The sequence below is a fragment of the Balaenoptera ricei genome, chromosome 20 (assembly GCF_028023285.1).
Source record: "Balaenoptera ricei isolate mBalRic1 chromosome 20, mBalRic1.hap2, whole genome shotgun sequence".
NCBI lineage: Eukaryota > Metazoa > Chordata > Mammalia > Artiodactyla > Balaenopteridae > Balaenoptera > Balaenoptera ricei.
Window position 1 is genome coordinate 60,378,887 of NC_082658.1, and position 21,162 is coordinate 60,400,048.

The following is a 21,162-nucleotide window of genomic DNA, read 5'->3' on the forward strand; positions in this document are numbered from 1 at the left end:
TGTTGTCTACATAGCTGGCCCTTGTTTTTTGCTCTGTCATCATTAGCTTGTGGCTTTTATTCTCAAGACCACAAGATAGTTGCCACTCCCCCATCATCATATTATATTCCAGGCAGAAAGAATGAAGAAAGGAGATGGTGTAGAAAAGCAGAAGCCTCCTTATGAGACTTGGCCTCTTTAGGGAATTCCCTGGTGGTCCAGTGGTTAGGATTCTGCCCTTTCACTGCCAAGGGTGCAGGTTCGATTCCTGGTTAGGGAACTAAGATCCCTCAAATCGTGCTGCCTTTTTACTTGGGAAGGGAAGCTTTTGATAGGAATGTCTCCTTATATCTCATTGGCCAGGACTGTACAGCATGGCTTCTCCAGCTAAAAGGGAGGTTGTAAAGAATTCTTACCTCTATCATTTAAGAAGCCAAAGCATCTGAAGTCCAGCCTAGTCAGCTCTGTCGGTATCCAGCTTCTCTGTATTCTCACAGCGCCCCCCAGGCTGTCTCATTATGCAGTGTCCCCTCCCAGGAAGAGGATGCAGGGCTGCCCACCTCTCCACCCCCGGTTTTCCAAAGAAAATAGAACAGCACCCCTAGGTCTGCTCTGGGACTACACCACACGTGCACTTCACATGTAACGTGTTTAAATGAAGACTGCTTTGCCACCCCAACATGCACTTCCCCAGTGGTGGTTGTGGACGTGTAACCATCTGTCGGCAGTCTTTCCCTGTCGTCTTGATAATCAGATACACATTTGAGACTCCTGGTTTGTGCTGGGGAGTTGTCAGCCCTGGACTGTGCAGTGAGGAAGGCCACCTAGCCCAAGACTACCTTGAAAAGTGTAGGTTGACAGTGAAACTTGAGCTAAACAAGGGAACGAGCCAGGTGGTCCCATGGAATTTCCTCTTTCCTTTCTTTGTTGCATTTACCAGTCACTGAAGGCTTTTGCATCCTGCTAAGTTTTCTTCCTCACCCCAAATTCCATCATCGACTTAGGGGACTTCACTATTTTCAGTGGTTCTGAAACTCGAATCGCTTGTTATAATGCAGATTTCTGGGCCTCATCTCCATAAACCCCTTCCCTCAAGGTCTGGGATGGGGCCTAGGAATCTGTATTTTAACAGAGGGCCCTGGTAGGCATGGTCCCCAGAACATATTTGAGGAACTCTTCTTACCTGGAGAACTCATTCAGCACCCTCTCTACCACCTCATCTTCATTCTCAGCAAACTACCTTGCTTTCCATTTCCAAAAAAAATAGAGCTTTAGTTCTCATCAAGTGGGAACTCAGCAACTTCCTGCTAACCGAACTCATCTGAATTCTCACCTGTCATTGCCTCTTCTCCCCTCTGCCTGTTCCCCTGACCCACCCCCCCCAGCCCCATCAGTGGATGGCTCCATCACCGTGGCACCTGGGAGTCCTCTTAGACTCTGCAAACGCAAGCAGGCCTCCCTCGTCTGTGGAGGGCGGGTTACTGCATCTCTGGAGGGGACGAGACGATTGCTTCCCAGCCCTGCAGGTCAGAAATGCCCAGGTGCCTAATTAGCATTTTGGGGTATTATCAAGGGCTTGGTTTCCAGTTCAAAGCAAAACATGGTAGCATCTCATTTATTGACATTAAGGAATGAAAAACTTACAGAAGTGAATTTAAAAGAATGTTACAAGGTTATGTCTAAGTACTAAAAATAGTTTTTGCTCAATAGCATTATTTTTTTATATCTTAAGCGGGTGGATAGTGAATTGGGAAGTTAAGAATGAAAAGAGGAGTCCTGACATATCAGTGATTTGCTAAAAAAAATACAGGGGCCCGCTTTTTATCTGTATTCACACGGGTGCAGGGGCGGAGGGTCGGTCTGTCTGGCGCTCCCTCACCCTGCGGCCTTGTCCTTGCTGTTGCTCTGCCTCTCGCAGTCACGTCTCCCCGCTTCCCCGTTCGCAGGCCAGCTCCTCCTCAGCCTTCGGTCACACCTCTGACCTCAGTGTGAGCGGGCACTTGGTCGGGAGCCCTTCACGTCCCTCACAGCGTTCGTCCGTGACTGCACCCTCTGACATGCTCCCACGCTCTGTGGTCATGCCTGTTGGCTTGTCTGAATCTTCACCAGCCTGTGGGCACCAAGAGACCTGGGACCACATCCATCTTCCTGGCTTGTTGCATTGCCAGGGCCTCGCTCCTGCCCTGCCCATAATAGGTGCTCAAAAAACAGAAGCTCGATGGGAAAAAAAGAAAACTGTAATGAACTCTGTTGCCACCATTTGTAGAATTTGGAACAGCTTAGCCTTTTAATTATAAATAATTATTTTACTGTGATATAATAGTTGAAATGTTTAGTGGTGACTGAAAAGTATTGTACCTTAACTAGATGACCTGGGGCCACTAGATTTCCTCTGTCTGCTTTGTATAGTGTCACCTTCACCTGTTGTCATTGATACGAAACTGAGAAAAATCTTCATTATTTTAATGAAAAGTGCTCAACTAACAGTTTCTTCTTGCCAAGCTCAGTTTTCAAAAGAAGTGTTTTTACTTCTTAAAAGCTTGATAAGCATCAGTTTTATGGAAACGCTTTTTAGTTAGTTACAAAGGTTGTAAAGTGTTGGTTATTAAGTATATTGAAAAGAAAAATTTCTTTTTTGAAAAGGAAAACTAAAAATAGGATGACAAAGTAGAAAATCTTTGATGGTTCAAGGAAAAACTGTGATTGAAAGAACACTCTTAGGGTCTCACTCGGTGTTGCATAGTTAACTTGGATATAGACAGCTTTTATTTATGTTTATTTACACCGACCTGATAGCAATTTCATCTCCCTTTTCTGAATGCTGTGAGTGCAAAGCCAACGCGTCCTGGGGACTGTACTTAAATGTTTCATTTTGGTAGCAGTGTTGCTCAGGAAATTTGAAGTTAGGAGTTTTAATTTGGTTTTAGGATTTTTAAGACCAGCTCTGGTCACTGAGTATGAAAAAAAGAAAGGGGAAAACTGGAAGGCCCGGCAAGTTCTTAGTTTTGCAGCTGTGTTATTAAAAATCTCCACTAAAAAGTCTTTATCTTTTAACCAGAAGTGGTTATGGTTTGTAATCAGTTACCCCCTGATTGGCAGGCTTTAATGTGACTGAGAAAAAAATACCCTGTCTCTCATCAGTTGACTTTTCATCTGAACATAACAATAAGCATAAAAATTGCCACCTTCCTCCGTACGTGTGTGGGTAACATAACCATCAGGAGGTTCACGGAACAGGGCCAAGCTGTGAAGGCTAAAAAACTCACTTAAATTAGAAATTGAACCATTTGAAGCTTATGGTGTTAACAGAAATGAAGAGAGAGGAAGAAATCATGAAGTACAGCTATCAAGTAAAAATACATGCTCATTTGGAAATCAGAAAAAACTTAATTCTTGCCTCTTAAGTTGTATAATTTTGAGCTTTGAAATCTGCTAACAAAAACATTCCATTGCTTGGAGCCACTGGTGAACAAAACCACATACAAATTCATTAACTGCCTGTTCTTGGGCAGCTTTGTACATAAAAGAGCTTTCAAGAGATTCATCACAGGCTTGTAGGATTTGGGTTATAATATTGCATAGCATCTGCTATCAAGGATAATGAGATGTAATAGATCACAAGGATAATTTGAAATCTATAGAGAATCTCAAACTCTCATTTACCCAGTGGTTTCAATCTTTTGAGCAGATCTTTTATCAGAGTTGATAATTATCCAAATTGACTTATTGGAGTTTTGTTTTTCACTTAATTCTTTTGGGGCCAGGGCTGAAAAATAGCAAGGCCTTGAAAGACAGAGATAAAGCAGGATGTAGATGACCAATGTTTTAATATAATTGTTAGAGTTATTTCTAACTGACGATCTCAGAAAAGAAAGCGCCTCCACTATGCAGTTCTCAGAGTGTTGAGCCTTCACCAAAAAAAAAAAAAAATCATTCTTGGTAAAGCTGGTGCTCCAAGAAAACCTATTGCTTATTGGAAAAGGCGAAACCCTTCAGTGGTTCCTGGCTGCTCTGGAAAGCACACTGTGAGCTGGAGTGGGGAGCCTGGCTACGCTCGCACCCAGCACGTGCAGGGAGGCGCCCTCAGCGTGGGGCTCCCTCCTCTGGGACCTGTGGCCATTCCCCTTGAGACCCGTGCTGCAGGAGCATCGTGGGTTACGCGCAGGGACGCGGTGTCCTGCGAGCCCTGCTGGCCTGGTGGTGGTTTTGTAATCAGCTGGGTGGTGCGTGTGTATATCTTCCCTTCCTTTAGTGGAATTTTCTTCTGAAAATGAGTCTTTGGAGTACTTGCTACAGTACATCCCATAAAGCAGAGAGCCAAATATTATGCATAAAGCGTATGACTCTGGGTTAGACGGTAGATTGAGTTCACTGCCGCTGGTTGACGCCTGGATCTCTGTGTATAAAATCAGACATAATACCCACCAATGCTTGCCGTGCTGTTTATTTTAGAGCAAGCTTCTGCAAAGTTTGTTAGTCGTGTACTTTATCAGTAAAAAAGTTTTAAGTGCACGTGTGTATATTTATAAAATATTTATGCTATTGTATATAAATATGTCATATATAACAAAAATGTATAGTTAAGTTACTTGTAAGTAAAATTCATGTACTCTTACACCTATGTATTATATTCATTTTAAGATACACAAAGTGTGTGTTTTAAAAGAGAGAGTTAAGAAGTCAAATATAAGTGAAGGTTCTCAAGTTTTCTTCCATAACCCTGAGGTAGGTACCCACACCCTGCTTTGAAGTGCAGTGTTTCCGGGACTTAAATAAATGTAAAGGCACTTTGGCATTGCAAAGTGCTTCACAAATGTAAGTCTTGTTTTTATCACTATCATGGTTAATCCACATTTCTTAAGGACTGCACTCCGGGCACTCCCCTGGACGTTCTAAGACAGAGGCGCGTGGAGCTTGTGTGAAGTGTTTTACTGTTTCTCAGAGTTCCTTAAGACACCGCTTTGAAATATTAAGTCTAAGCATAGTGGCTGGAAAAACACATCATCTTGAAGCACATTTTAATAATTACCAAGAGCACTGCTTATTAAGCCCTTATTACTTGCCAGGCACTGTGCTGAGTGCTTTTGTTATACTAGAAAGTAGTGTTTCTCTAAAAGGTGTCGCTCAGTGTGGACAGGAGCCTGGAGGCCCCGCGTGGCTGGTCCCGTGGACAGTACGCCTGGAGAGACAGAGGCTGTGGGTAGTGGCATTTGCATGATTGAAGGTTGTACTAAGAGAGGGTAACTCGGTGTTGCTCCAGAGACAAGAGTTATATCCAGAGGGAGCTGTTTCGAGGGAGTCGTCCTGACTTGGTCTGGGGGAGAGAGAGAGAGAGACCTGTCCCACAGCTGGAGCCCTTCTGTGCAGGGCTGCCCGGGCAGAAACCGCTTCCTGTCGCCAGATCCAGGGATAGTGTCCATTCCTCCATCAGGACAGAGATGAGACTAGCTGACCCTAAGTTCCCTCTGACCTTTTAGGGCTTTATTATTCTTGGAGTCACTGAATTGCGTTTCGCTCCTCTGCTGTACCCATTCGGCTTATTCCATATTGAAGGCCCGTGTCACTGCCTTAAGATCCCTCACTCCACCTGTGTTTGCACCGTTGCCACCCTTGCCAGGTCCTGTCCCTGCCCAGCCGGTTCCCTGCAGTGACCTTTCCATGGTTCCTGAGCGAGCTTTCCTCCACTCCGGTCAGTCCTCTGTGTCCTGAAGTCTAGTCTTCCTTAAATGCCACCCTCGTTACAGTATCACACGTTTTCTCTTACTGCAAACCATGTTACCACAGACTTTGCAGGTTAAAATAGCACAAGGTTCTTATTTCGTAGTTCCTAAAGGTCAGAAGTCCAAGTGTGGCCTGGCCGGATCCTCCACTCAGGGTTCCCCTGGGCTGAAATCACTGTGGGCCGGGGCCATGCTTCCCCCCTGGGGCTTGGGGGCCGCTGGCAGAATTCATACCTTTGCATCTCTGCATCTGAGGTCCCCGGACCACTCTGCTCCTACCGGCCGCCTGGGCTTCTTTGCCATGTGGTCCTCGGGTAGCTCACACGGGGAGGCTTGCTTTTTTCTGGGCCAGCCAGGGTGTGCCTGCTTGCGACCGTTTGAAAATCTAACAACTTGTTTTTAATTATAGAGAGCTTCTCCCTGGAGGAGGCAGGCAGACCAGAGACCGCATCTGGTCATTCCTTGTCAACGACGGCATCTGGGAGGACGTGGCCCTGACCACTCTTAGATCCAGCCTGATGGTTCCGAAAAGAGTCATGGGTAGAGCTGCAGCTGTGCTGGGTGTCAGGGCTGCCTTTGTCACCATGCACCTCCCTAGGTGGCCGCTGAGTCTCTGCATGGCGGTGATTGCGACTGGGCTGGACCTCCACCCGCGAGCGGGGGGCAGGTGGGAGTGCGTGCTTCGGCGTAGGGGTATCCCTCTTCCTTGGACCTCCAGAGTCACCCCTGGGCCTGCGGGACAGCGCTTCTGGGCCTCTGTTGGATGGGTCACACTTCATTGGCAACATTGATTTTATGTTTATTTGTGAAGGGACAATATGAGATTACCAAATAAAATATAATTTCAAGTGCTGTGAATGAAAGAATATATTACATTCACTGTTAATGAGATCCTGGTGTTGCAAAATGATTCCATGTAATGAATCCCAGGAAATCAATGAACAGTTTAATTACCGTTGTGGCAGTGCTGTGTGAGAGTATTGCTTTCGTCAGTTTTACAATTTATCAATTTTCTTTTCCTTTCTCTTTCTTTAATTGCTTTGATGAAGTAAGTATAAATACATTCTTTGTTAGCTTTTGATCTTTTTTTAAGAAATGTGTTACAAAATTCAGATTTCTTCCTCTGTAGTAATAATGGCCCCTGTATTATAAAAAAATATATATACATTTTTTATGTGTATTACCATTTACAATTTGTATATTTTTAAATGAGGCAATATTTCCAGTTTGTAAATTTAATCATTGCTAAGTCTTACTAAAACATTGTCCTTTTCTCTCTGTCATTTTTTTGTAAACTGCTTTCTGTCTCTTCTCAACTTACCACTTGACCCATCAGTCAAAAATTTGATTTGCTTTTGTGTTTATTGTCCATTACCCAGTCATGCTCTGGGGGCAAATAAAAAGAAAAACACTGCTTTTGTGTGTCTACATACCCTTTTCAATTTTAAACAAAGTGAATTTTCTTTTTACAGTATTTTTAGCTTGACAGTTCAGTGACTGTGTTGCTTTCTTTTCCACTATGGTGGTAATTGATTTTTAAAACTTATTTATAAATCATAATACAAAATATTGACCTGGATATTTAGAGACATCTAAAGTTGTTTTTTATTTTGGTGACTCTGGATTTTACTAATTATATATTGAGAAAGTTATCATGGATTTTCTACACTCTTTTAACTACCATAGATGTTTATAAGTAGTCTACTCTTTAAAAAAATTTATTTATTTATTTATTTATTTACTTTTGGCTGCATTGGGTCTTCGTTGCTGCGCGCAGGCTTTCTCTAGTTGTGGCGAGCGGGGGCTACTCTTTGTTGCGGTGCACGGGCTTCTCACTGCGGTGGCTTCTCTTGTTGTGGAGCACGGGCTCTAGGCACACGGGCTCAGTAGTTGTGGCTCATGGGCTCTAGAGCACAGTCTCAGTAGCTGTGGCGCACGGGCTTAGCCACTCCGTGGCATGTGGGATCTTCCCAGTCCAGGGCTCGAACCCGTGTGCCCTGCGTTGGCAGGCAGATCCTTAACCACTGAGCCACCAGGGAAGCCCAGTAGTCTACTTTTGGTCTAAGATTCAAGGTCTCAAAATTGAGTCAAGAATTATTTCAACTGATTTACTCTATGGAGAGAAGCAATTTACTGAGTTCCACTTTGAAAGGGTGAACCCTGCTGTCTGTTTTCCTTCGAATTCCCGCATTGACACCGTGGACCCTTTGTTCTTCGGGTACCGCTGGGAAGGAGCCTGGGTGTTGAGGACTTCTCCCAGTCCTGGCTTGTCGCCACACACGGGGCGACACGTGAGGAGCCACTGAACCCATGTGCAGGGCTGCTGAGTTGTGCAAAACAAGATGACTGATCCTAGAACACGGCCTGTTGTGAGGCTTAGCGGTTGATGTTGTGATGTCTGGAAGGAGGGACAAGCCTCCGCAAAGGAGGGTGCTGCTTGAGTTTTGCGCATCTCTTGCTAGGTAGGTATGGCTAGGGCTCCTGCCTCCTCGGGCTTATATTCCAGGGAGGAGCTGGAGTGTGACAAGTACCGGGAAGGAAATTGAAGGGTGATGTACCGGGGGAGGGCCTCCCGCACGTGAGACGGTCAGGGACGTTCTCCCTAAGACGTGATATTTAAGACAAGATCCGAAGGACGAGAAGGATCCAGTCATAGGAAGAGGCAGGGGGAGCAAAAAGTACAAGGACCTTGAGGCAAAAAAGAGCCTGACCTGCTCAGAACAATGCCTGATGTCCAGCACGGTACTGGTCATGGGTTAGGCGTGCAGTAAATGTTTGTTGAATGAATAAGTGAATGACTGGATCTGAAATACCTATCTTATTTTTCACTCTTGAGTGTAATGAAGTTGAAGGAAAAATTGGCATTTTTCTATAGTGAACACATATAGTTTTTATAATCAGAAAAATGTTTTGTAAAACTTTTTTTTTAATGAAAGATCAGCCTACAGGTCGTGTTGCTGTAGTGGATTGTTTCATATGGAGGGGGCTTGCTTGGCCGTTACCGTCTGGCCCTGTGTGGTGACAAGCTCTGCTCTGTTTCTGTGTTGCAGCCCTCGTGGTCAGCACCACCTCAGCCGGATTTGCCTTGGCCCCAGCACCTTTTGACTGGCCCTGCTTCCTGCTGACTTTTGTCGGAACTGGCCTGGCTTCCTGCGCTGCCAACTCCATCAATCAGGTCAGTGTGTCACCTTTCAGCTGGATCACGATTTTGTTACTTCTTAGGTGATGCTATTGTCACATTAAAAAAAAAAAAAACCTTCCAAAATTGCACCTGTAGCTGGGAAGGTCCTGTGAACCTGTGTCCTACAAGGTCTGGGGCACAGAATCAATTTGTCTTTTCTTTTGAGGTGAAAAGTTTTCAAATATTTCAGGGGAGAGAGCGTTAGAGTATCTTCCTCAAATGACTAGGATTTGGGGTTAGGAAGTGTTTTAGGACCGTCAGACTTTCTCCTCTTACTCACTTCAGGTACATTCCCCTGAGCTTACATTATTATGTGCTGTTCTTTCTTTGGTTTGACTTGTTTGCGTTTTAAACCACCACTATGCAAAACAGTGTATTTTAAACAAGCATATCCAGCTTAAAAAAATAAAATAAAATAAAATTTCAGTATTCAGTAAACTTGGTATGTGGAATCAGAATATATCAAAAAATTAATTAGCACATTATTTTTAATGCATCTTCCCCTCCCTATTATGTATTATTTTAAACATCAAAGTGATTCTCTAAAATAGTTTTTTTCCCCCCGCCTGGTCATTGTGGGGTGCCCCAGCCTTGTGGCTTTCTCATAAGATACTGTGGTGGAAAAGTCTTGGCTAAAACGTAAAGAAAGTCATTTTCATCACCAGAACACCCAAGAGGAGTTGGCACGGTTTTAAAACTGGAATTCAAGTTACCAGCAGGAAAACAGCTTGGCTGAGTGGATGCGTGAGTTGGTAGTCTGTAAAACATGAGCGTTTTCATTCGGTAATGCCTAAAATCATTGTGTTTTTTACAATGTGTTATCAGCTTTTTGGAGAAGGATCAATCTATTTCAAATAAAGTTAATTTTCTGTTACAGTTTTAAACATCAAAACAGTCTTACAGTGAGGTTCAAACAGCCCTGATCCTCTGTCCCTCCTGTAAACCATGATTCCATCTCTTCCAAGTGGATCCTACCCTTTGCTGCCCTCCCATATTCCCTGGCTAAGAGAATGATCATGGTTTCACAATGAACATGTTTTTAATGAAAATTGGAATAAAAAGCAGTACAAGGAAAATGGATTTATGTGGCTATTTTGGGGTCTAGGTTTCAAAATATTTTTTAAATTATTACTTTTATATAATTATAAATCTGGGTCGTAAGATTAAGCCAGGAAAACATTCTAGTTTTCAGGCTCCTTTTAAAAATTGAAGAACCACACTTATCCTTGGGATATTAACTGCTGTCTTCTGTTTCAATTACACGAATTTTAAATAGAGGCTCCAGACAAAAGTGTGGAGACTCAGAAAACAACAAGAAACTAATAAGCATCAAATGGTTCAGAAATCCCCAAGTATTATAAAAGATAATACAGAATGGCCTTGAGTTGGAGCTGCCTGCCTCCCGCTCCCACCACCACCGGAAAGAAGAAGGTGGTTCAAGAATTCATCACGGGGAAAAACCCTTCAGTTGTAGCAAAGAAATATCTGGAGGAAATAAATGATTTACATTTAGGCAGAAATTTGTGGAAGCTGAACATAAACCAAGGTTTTAGAAATTTTAGAAGTTTAAATGAGCTTAGATGGCTGTGTTAGTTCGCAGTCTGTAGGAAGTACGTTTGCTGCAGGGGGTGAGTTGGGTTGTGTCGGTTTTTTTTTTTTTTTTTAAATTTACTTATTTATTTATTTATTTATGTCTGTGTTGGGTCTTCGTTTCTGTGCGAGGGCTTTCTCTAGTTGTGGTGAGCGGGGGCCACTCTTCATCGCGGTGCGCGGGCCTCTCGTTGGGAGCACAGGCTCCAGACGCGCAGGCTCAGCAGTTGTGGCTCACGGGCCCAGTTGCTCCGCGGCATGTGGGATCTTCCCAGACCAGGGCTCGAACCCGTGTCCCCTGCATTGGCAGGCGGATTCTCAACCACTGCACCACCAGGGAAGCCCGGGTTCTGTCGGTTTTAAACTGGTGGGGTTCTTTCTGTGCTGACAAGTGGCAGTGCCTGTCGCTTCTGTTCGTTGCCTCCGTAGGCTGGTTTCCTCGCCTGGCCCACCTCTCACGCACACAGCCGTCCTGCTCTTCTTCTGGAACGCTCGCACACCCCCTGCAGCAGCGTTGGGCGTGGCGTCTGCCCTTCGTCAGTGCTGTTGGACGCATGAATAACTTCCTCATCTTACTGTATTCATCACATTGCTTCCTCCCACTTGCCTTGGACTGTGATTTCACTGGGAAGCCTTGTAATACTTAAAAAATCTCAATGATTTCCACCGCTGTCGAATTTCATGGTTATTATGGTATCAATTAGCTTCTTAAATTACAGTATTTTCTAAATAACGTTGGAAATATTTTAGTTCTAGTGTTGTTAAGCAGTCTCATAAAATTAAAATAGGGGAACGTGAGGCGGTTTTCATTAGCGCTTTTCTTTAGTGTAAGCAGAACGAAGAGCACGAGGCCACAAGAATTTGCCTGAGTTTTTGAACAGCAGATAAAGAAAGAAATAGTCCTTGGCAAAAAGGAAGCGCTTCCTGCTTTTTTTTATCCGCGCCCCGCAGCATGTAGGATCTTAGTTCCCCGACCAGGCATCGAACCTACGCCCCCTGCATTGGAAGCACAGAGTCTTAACCACTGGGCCGCCAAGGAAGGAAGTCCCTTCCTGCCTTTTTAAGGGAGCTGGTGTTCAACTGAAAGAATGCAGATGTGTGGTTGGTGTGCACGAACGTTCTCCAGCTTCTGATAGAGTTCTATAGGGAGAAAATGTCCTTCCGTCACGTTTATAAAAGGATTCAAATAACAGTTCACATTTTTTTAATATTTCTCTTAGCTGTTATTCATTTAGTTCTGAGTATTTCTTCTTCGTACCCTGCTTCTGTGATCTCTCTGTGTGAAAGTAGGAAAAATAAAGTGTTGGAAAACAGTTCTTACATTTCTTTTAAGGAGGGAAAATGAGGTTTAGCTTCTGATTTATGAAGTCCTGACTAATGCATAAAGAGATTCATGTATATGTAAGAAACCACTAACATGACAATATAAAAAGGAATTACACCCATGTTTTGTAAACCATATGCATGCTTCATTTAAAGCCATAGGGCAGCTTGAAAGCGGGAATGCCTTCCAAGGATGAATGCAATGCATAAAATTCAGCGACTGGAAGATAAAATGTTATAGATGGCCTTGACTGATCACATCTTGTGAAACGGGAGACCAAAAGGAAGAAGCTGGATAAATTCAAGTGGAATGAATTAACAAGTTGAAAGATAAGAATTATCAGAAAATTATCATCACAACTCTTGGCTATTTGACATAACAGATATTGTTGTAATAAGCTGTATTGGGGATTATTTTACTTATGTTACACATACATGAATTTTTTTAATAAAGGTCAAGAGTGTATGTCAGTAAGTGCATTTCTACAGAATGAATTTTAACAGTGATTCCATTTTATGGATGTGCCACAACTTTCTCAATCCTCTATGGTTGCAACTTTTTGCTTCTACAAGTAATGCCACACGCACCTCTGTTTTTAAAGGACAAAATACTGGAAGCGAAATTGCTGAGAGAAAGGCTTACCAGCCAAAGCATATATGAAAATGATTTAATGCTGGAATGTATGATCTTAGCAGAATAATTAATTTCTAATATTCATACAGTGCTTTAGAGTTTACAGAGCATATTTACATAAATTATTATTTAAGCCGTACAACCCTGTGGGGTAGGTGGCATTATTTCCATTTCTATTTGTAAAACGTTTTGTTTTGCCATTGAATTATTCTTTTTAAAAGCAACATTTAAAAATTATGATGAAAATAAAGTGCTTATTGCACATCAGTGAGAAACTATAAGTAAGTAAAAATAACAGTAACATTTTAAATTTTATGTCCCCTTGTGCCAGGCACTGTTTTGTGTGTGAGAGTCACAGCAGAGAAAAAGCAAAAATCCCTGCCCTCGTATCTTGCATCCCAGCACCCAAATAGATCCACCGCTTACCATTGTGATTTATGTTATTACTGTACAGACTTTTTTCACGCACATACCTTCATATTAATTTCTCACAGAAATGATATATATATAATATATATATTTTCTATATATTTTTTCTTTTAAGTAGTATGTTATGAATGTCTTTCCGTGTCGATATTTGCTATATAGCATGATTTTAAGAGTCGTATATAGATATACCATGATTTGTTTAATCGGTTTCTCCTTATTTGACATTTTAGGGGTTTTCAATTTTTGCCCAAATAAATAATGCTGAGCCGAAATTCTTGTAGCTGAATCTTTGAACATGTCCACAACTATTTCTTTAGGTAGATTCCTGAAATTGTGCCACTGTATTAAAAGGTATATAGTTTTCAAAATAAAAAGTTAAAATTAAAAAAGATATGTATTTTAAGTACAGCTTAGTTTCTTCCCTGAAGGTCTTTTTTTGTTTGTTTGTTCCAAATCAGCTTATGCTTCCACTTGGCAGCGTGTGAGAGCTCATCACCGACGCTGTGCATTAGAAAATCTATGCTGGCCTTATAGGTGACCTTAGATGTGTCCTTTTAATTTTATTTATTTATTTATTTGGCTGTGTTGGGTCTTTGTTTCTGTGCGAGGGCTTTCTCTAGTTGCAGCGAGCGGGGGCCACTCTTCATCGCGGTGCGCGGGCCTCTCACTATCGTGGCCTCTCTTGTTGCGGAGCACAGGCTCCAGACGCACAGGCTCAGTAATTGTGGCTCACGGGCCTAGTTGCTCCGCGACATGTGGGATCTTCCCAGACCAGGGCTCGAACTCGTGTCCCCTGCATTAGCAGGCAGATTCTCAACCACTGCACCACGAGGGAAGCCCCAGACGTGTCCTTTTAATTCAAAGTGTTTTGATTCCTCAGGAGGTAGAGTGGTTTTTTATTTGTGGAGACTGTTTAAATGCTTATTTGCCATTTCTGTTTGCCCATTTTGCTGTCCGATGCTTGCCTTTGTTTAAGAAGTCTCGAAGTACGTAGATTGGATTAACTTTTTCTCATGTAAGGTCGGAATATTTTCTGCAGTTTTTGGGGTTTTTTTTTGAAGTGCAGATGTTTCATATGTTTATGCAGTCAGATCTTTTAATTTTTAATACAGGGTTTCTTAGTCTTGGCACTTTTGACTGTTTGGGCTGGAAAACTTTGTCCTGTGCATCCTGGGGTGTTTCCCATGGTCCCTGGTCTTTGCCCACTGGATGCTGTTAGCACCAACCCCCTAGTTGTGACACCTGAAAATGTCTTCAGACGTTGCCAAATGTTGCTTGGGGACCACAGTCCCTTGGTTGAGAACCACGGCTTTGATGATTTCTACTTTTGGTTTCACTCTAGATCCTGGCTATAGCTCCTGCCTCGGGCAGTCTCTGGCTCACCTTTCTTCTTACGTAACTGCCCACTGATGGCTGCGGTGACCACGTGGCCTAGTTTATGCTCGTGTTCCTCGTGTAATTATTAAAAATGCCCCTTTTAACTCAGTTTAGACAAGAAATCCTATGTCTCTCTCTTCATAGCCCACCTACGCCTTCCATCTTTCACTATAAATGTGGTGTGGTAAAAGCAGCTTTGTATCAAATGATTTGGGCTTGGGTTCTGGCTTTTCTACTTCCAAGTGCACTGATTGGACCCAGGTCACCTGGCTTGCCTCACCGTCACCCTCTCTGTAGTTACGTGTTGGATCTACTATCAGGCTAATTGTGGTGCTGTGTGTGCGCCTGCAAATCAGACCAAGAATGTTTTCCTCCGTTATTACTCTGCTGTCGGTAGATTGTTCAAGAAGTTTGGTGACTTGTTTTGTGTTGGATCTCTTTAGTTTTTATAATATCCCTGGCATACTGAATACTGCAGTTGCCGTTTACTCTCAGGGTAACTGGCTCTATTGATGGGCAGCCTGATGATTCAAAATGTCTTCCTCCTATTGAGCCAAAGTCGGTCTCCTTATCCCTCCAAACTACGGGTCATTGTTCTCCTGTCTGTGACAGTTCAGTGTCCCTTCTTCCTTGTGACCGTGCTCCCAGTCTGTCACTTCCTAACTGTGGTCAATAGGCTCTTGTGGTGTTGCAGTAAAATTATTCATCTGTAGCTCATCCCTAGGGAACGTTTTACTCCTTGAGACCAGTGATTATGATTTACTGATCTTGTCTAACCATCACCTCTTCCCACAGCATATAGCTGGCCAGGAGGGTGAAATTCCAAAGGAAGTCATATTGGGAAAAAAAGGAATATTTATGGGGGAAGCGAGGGAGAGTAGCAAGAAATCCATAATAACAGTAGTCGCAGCTGACACTTAATTTCACACTTAACCAGATGCCAAGTAAGGTTCTAAGCATTTTACAAGTATTAGCTTGTTTGTTTAAATCTAGGTTCATGGGATTTCAAAAAATGGCTCTTTTGAAAGATGAAATAAATGATGAATGAATTCATACCCTAGACTTAGCTCGAAGAAGAACTATTGATGTTCTCAGAGACTTTATTTTGGAGAAGATTACGAGAAAGGCACAAAACCTAAGTAGAGTTTCAGATCTGAGAGGTAGGTTATAATTAGAGAGGTAAAGGAGATAAGGTCATGTTATCTTTGGGATCTAGTGTATCAGAACGTTGAAGAATTTTTATGAAAGGAAATGAAAGAGATCAAGAGGTGTGAATAAAATAGGGTCAAGAAGAGACCTGTTTTTTGTTTGATACTGACAATACTTGACTTTTCATGGCTGAAGTAAGGTAAAAAGGAAGAGCTTTGGATGAAGAGCTCTGAATAATAGGGTGGGTAGGGCAAAAGAAAATTTACATCCTCTTAAACTCTGAGAGGAGAGACAGATAAAGATTTTCCTGTTTTCCCAGTGAATATGAGATTAATATCTAAAGCATCTTTCTCTGTTTTCCCTTTCTCTGATGTTTTTTTTGTTTTGGCTCTGCAGTCTGCCTTGAGCAATAGGAGTTGACTTTCATCTTCCATGTTGAACAGAAGTGGTTAGGAAACTCGGTGTTGTATTCTGGGAGAGGAAGGCTGATGTCAGCGAACACTGGCAATGTGATGTATAGAACATATCGTGTGTGTAAGAAAAATCAATATGAGAAACGTATTTTTCTTCTGAATGTTGTGATTTGTTTGACTTTGATGTTTTAACTGGTGGGCAACTTGCGTTCACTCCGAGGCTTCTGAAGTCCGCAACTTGTGGCTTATTCAGATGACTCAGATTAGCTACTGCGCTAGATCAGTTTTGCAGAGTCTTTGAATAGCATGTGGGAAAAAGTCTCCAACTAAATATGTTTTTTATATAAGGCAAATGATGAGCATTACTGAGCAACGTCAGAAAGAAAATGCGTTTTCAATGCAGAGTCTCTTTTCCTGCATTGATACAACCCCAAATAGTTCCTAAATTACATTTGATTCTCTACTCCAGCATGATCCATCTAAGTAGAGTGAGTTTGGCATGGGAATTCATAACTGCATAACTCTAGGTGAAGTTTGGCCAGCAAATGTAGAGATGACGATAATTTGAACATATATTCATAGACAGTATTTTATAATTTACATGCCACCTTAACTGGCCATTATTTTATTTGCTTCTTACAAGAACTCTGAAGTGGCATCATCCCAGTGCTGTAGAAGAAAAAACTTGATCACACATCTGAACCTGGTCAAATTGAGAGCAGAATTTGTGGGCCGTGGGCCCCCAGTTCACTGCTTCTTCCCCTCACTTGAAATGTGTTAGTCCGGGCACCACTCGGAATAGGGCTGTTCCCACTGAATGAGTCACCTTCCCCCAGGTGACCGACATCCTTGCTGCAGAGCCCTGGAGGTGAAGGAACCGTCGTGGGCCGGCAATGTCTCTGTCTCTAGTGAGACAGGGAGGATTTGAAGCACTACGCCCTGTAGAAGCCAAGTGCTCCATTAATGTTAGCTGTTATTATTGTTACTGATATAAAAGTGTGGTCTGTTTCTGGCCCACTTTCAGAATCTGGTTACCATCCAGTTATCTCCAGTTAGGGTCATAATATAGAGAATGGGATATTTTCCTCAGTGTACTGAGAGCCTTGGGTTAGCCTTGCAAACTAATATATGCGTGTGCGTGAATATGCGTATATATTTATTTCAAGCGTGTAATACCTGCACGTGGTATTGGAATATGTGGTGACTTGGGCTCAGCAGGCATTATTCGTCCTCTGCCACTACATAGCCATGTGGAGTTGTGTAGTCAGTGCTGGTAAATCTAAGAAATACTGGTGGAAAAGGTTGATAAATCACAAAAGCAGATATTTAATCGAGACATAATGGAAATAATGGAAGTGATACTAATGTAGGTTTTTGGAGTTGTGGTTCTTGGCTTGTGTCTCTGGGTAGCGGGTTGTGATTCACTGTGATGTGGGAGGTTTAGAAACTTGCTTCCTGCCTGGATGGCTCCCTGTCTTCTCAACCCAGCAGGAGTCAGGCTGAGTTTTTCCCAAATTATCTTTCTTTTTTTTTTTTTTCCCCAAGTCTTCAGTTATGTTTTGCCTTTCCTGATAGCTTGTTCATCTGAATCCCTTCAGCTTGTTTGTTCTCTGCTCTGAACCAGCCTCCCTGCCCCGCTGTTTTCTAGGTTAGGTTGACTCTTGGTTGACTGATGACACTGATGTCAAACTTGACCCTGTGGACCGACCCTGGGAAGCCATCTCATACTCACTCTCTTTGCCTTAGTCGCTGCTTTTAGGGTTTAACACATGAAAAATTTCAATGTTTTAGTATTTTTACTTTAAAATCGGAGTCATTTGATGACTCTGAATTCCATACTGAACTTCCAGACACTTGAAAGGAATAGGAATAGGAATCAGGGTGTCGGCGATGGACAATGGAACAGATCTGTTAGACCTATGCTCTTGAATCCAGACTGACTTTTGAGGATCCTTTGTTTGTTGCTATTTCTAACCAGTAAAGGAGCTCCATGCTGCTTTAGGCAAGGCATTAGACCTTTAACATGTGTACGTAAGTGATTAAGTAAATCCTAAACTTGACATTTTCACGGCCACCCAGTCCTGTCGTATCGATTTTCCAAGAAGTTTTAGAAAATATTGTTTGGCAAGAAGGGGAAATTACTTACCTGTGTGATTAATCTTAAGGAAAATTTCACTCTGGCATTTCCTTCAGATCCTATGCCAGATTTCTCTTGGAAGCAATGATCACAGGGGGAACAAAGAAATTCTAAAGGATTTGAATGATGGAATGTAAAGATAGGATGAAACAAAAGAGAAAACTTGGTAGTTAATAAGATTTATGTATACTTGTAATAGAGAGTGTCCTTATACCTGAAAATCTACTGTGTAACCTTACAATACTAAGAAAATACGCAGTTTTAGCTTTTATTCCAACGGAGATTTCTTTAATCCTAGAAGATATTTACCTGCTAGCTTATAAAAAAGAAAACTACGGCTGAAATAAAAGTCTAGTGTATTATCCTAACATTTTCATTAATATATCTGAGTAAAATTACGTTATTCTGATACCGCTTTTAGCAAAAATATGGTTGATGATCTAGAAAATTGCTACTGTTCATATTGCTGTTATTAGGTGAACTAATACGAAGGATTAAACGGTGCTGTGTATAATTTCCTTAAACAGCTTGCTGAAGATACGAGACTAAAGATTTCTCTCCTAAAGTTAATGCTGTCAACTCCTAATTTAAAATAATGGGGATTAAACAAGACGTGGGATGTTAAGAATTTTAAAATATCTTAAGACCAGATTCTCAGTTCTTATCAGAATATTCAGGGATTTTGTAAATTAGGGTATTAGTAAAGGACACTTTTGATTGAGCCTGGATTCCCTCCTTGATTTTCACTTGCTCTTGAGTAAATGACAGAATGGCAAAATAGCTTATTTAAATAAGCATGCGGTTAACCTGGAACAATTAGACAGTCCCCTGATTCAAAGTCTAACATGTTTTCGCATAAGAAGAAAAGTCGTTCTTAAGTTTTTCAGCAGAGAGATATTTAGCCATCCCAAATACCTCTGGCTTAAGTAAAGTCAGGTCGCATTAAAAAATGACGCTTTCCGTAAGTACTTGGTGAACAATCAGGCTTCAGGACTTTGCTTTAATGCCTTTGAAAGTCAGGAAAATGTGACTGAGCTGGTTTTCACTCGCGCAGAATTTTGTTTGTTCTGCTGAGTTCAAGTCAAAATCGCCGAGGCTGGGGGGTGGGGGGGAGGCTGTCGGAGTCTCCCCGGTGTCCCCCGCCTGTTGGAGAGAGGCTCCGATTTGCCCGTGACCAAAAAGCAGGGTGCTGTTAGGTAGTAGGAAATGCTAGTACCCGGTGGTCGTCTCTTCCTGAAAGTCATTTTCGGGAAGGACCCTCGCATGTTCATCAGCTCCTTTTGCCAGTGATCAAAAGGTCAGTCCCTGCTCTGAAGTAGCTCCTAGTCTGGTAGGGAAGACAGTGTAAATAAGTACAGTGGAATAATAAAGCGCACTAGTATAGGGGAAGAATACAGGCAGTGCCGTAGGTGTACAGGGAAGGGGCCGGGGGTGGTCATTGCCCCGTCTGGAGGGCAGGAGAGCTTCCCCAAGAAGGGACCAGAGCCTCCCAAGGTCAGGTGGGCGTTTACCAGCTAGATGCGTGTGACAGGGGAACTTTGCAAGCAGAGAGAAGGTCATGTAAGCCCCGGAGACCGGGGCCCTGGGCGGGGCTGTGCTGTGAGATGCGGCGCAGAACCGAGCAGGGGTGGGGCGTCGCGGCCAGCCTGCCGCGCTCAGGCATCCGGACCGCCCTGCACGTGCCCGGGCAGCCCTGGTGGGTGGCCAGAAAGCCGTCGCACCTGTAACGGCTCTCGAGCGCTTCAAGGGCGGAGAAGGCGCTGACTGACCCACGGACGCCGCGTGGTCCGTTTCCTCTCCAGCCCCACCTCCTTCCACATCCCCGTCTTAGATCGTGGCGTCTGCCGGCATCACAGCTGAAGTGTCCTTCGTTCAGCAGATGCTTCCTACAGGCCTGTGTCGTGCCAGGCTCTGTGCTCGGTGCTGGCAGCAGGAAGGTTGCTCCTCTGTTGGCGTTTAAGTGGAAAAGCAAAAGGTGGGCGATAGATACTTTAACAAGAAAACACCAGGCAGGGACGAGGACATGATGAACATAGAAGCAGGCAGTGCAGCAGCGTCAGGTCCCCACCCGTATCACCTGGGCAGCGTGCCTTCGTGGTGCTTTTCACGGTTGTAAGGGTGCATTTGGGCGATTGATCGATTGTAAGCTCAGCGCGGGCAGTGACCTTGTCTGTTTCTCTGGCGCAAGGGAGCTGCTCAGCGAGGCCGGGAAGGCTGAGGGTCGAGCCCAGGCTCGCTGGCCAGGCTGCTGGTGGAGGTTCGGTATCTGCCACCCATGAGCCCTGTGACTCAGGCGGTTGACCTAACCTGTCTCAGCAGAGGAGGTCGTTGAGAAAGTAAATGACACAGTTAGTTCTTAGAGAAGGGCCTGGTACTTAGAAGGCAGGCAGGCAATGTTAATTATTATGACTTCTTATTAACAGGAATTTATTGAATGAGGAAAGGCGATGGGGAGATTTTCTTTCTATAAAAATTGATTCAGCTCTTCTGTGACGCCAGGCTTGAGGACAGACCGGTTCAGGTAACAAGTAGAGCTCACGAGAGCTTGAAGGGGCGTCGCTAGGAGAGATGCCAAGTTAGAGGACTTGATCGTTCATTTGATGTCCTAGTGCAGAAGAGAAAGGTGTGTACACACCTGGTAGATTTCTGACATGGGGGAGTGGGTGGACAGAGTGCCGTCCACCCACCGTGCCCGGGTGGGGAACACAGAAGGAGGAGCAGGTCAGGGCAAAGAAATAATAATGCAGTCTGGATTTGGTGGCTGTGGGGGGTGGGGGGTGAGGGCGGGTAATGTTTGCCGCGCTTTTGGCGTCTCCAGGTGGAGATGGGTAGGGCCAGTATCCGAGCAGGAGACAGAGAGGACGAGAATGTGGAGAGCTGGTACCAGAAAACTGGCGGTGGGCATCCAGGTGAGAGTGAATGGGGGCTGGGGGCAGAGAGCAGCCTGGACTTGAGGACAGTAGAGAGGCTGCACCCTGTGGGCTGGGACTGGTGTGTACATTTTGGGTGTTTTCTGTGATGGGAAAATAGAGAGCTTGGACAAACAGTGGGAAGTTATGTCGGAGGCGTGTGGATGGATCGACTCAGAATAAAACCCCAAGTCCCCCCTCTGGGTGCTGCTCTCCTCCCTCTGGCAGCCTTGCTCATCCAGCTCCAGCCACGCGGCTTCCTTGCCCTCACCCCAGCCCATCAGTAACGCTCCTGGCCAGAGTCCGGGGGTCCTCGTGCCC

At 43.7% G+C, this 21,162-nt stretch overlaps 1 protein-coding gene across 1 annotated transcript in view; it reads left to right on the plus strand.

Annotated features, from left to right (window-relative positions):
• Positions 1 to 21,162, plus strand: part of LOC132355007 (protoheme IX farnesyltransferase, mitochondrial) — a 110,954-nt gene that overhangs the window by 13,844 nt on the left and 75,948 nt on the right. Inside the window, 1 exon segment of the mRNA XM_059907171.1 lies at positions 8,750 to 8,874. Coding sequence (XP_059763154.1) covers positions 8,750 to 8,874 — 125 coding nt within the window.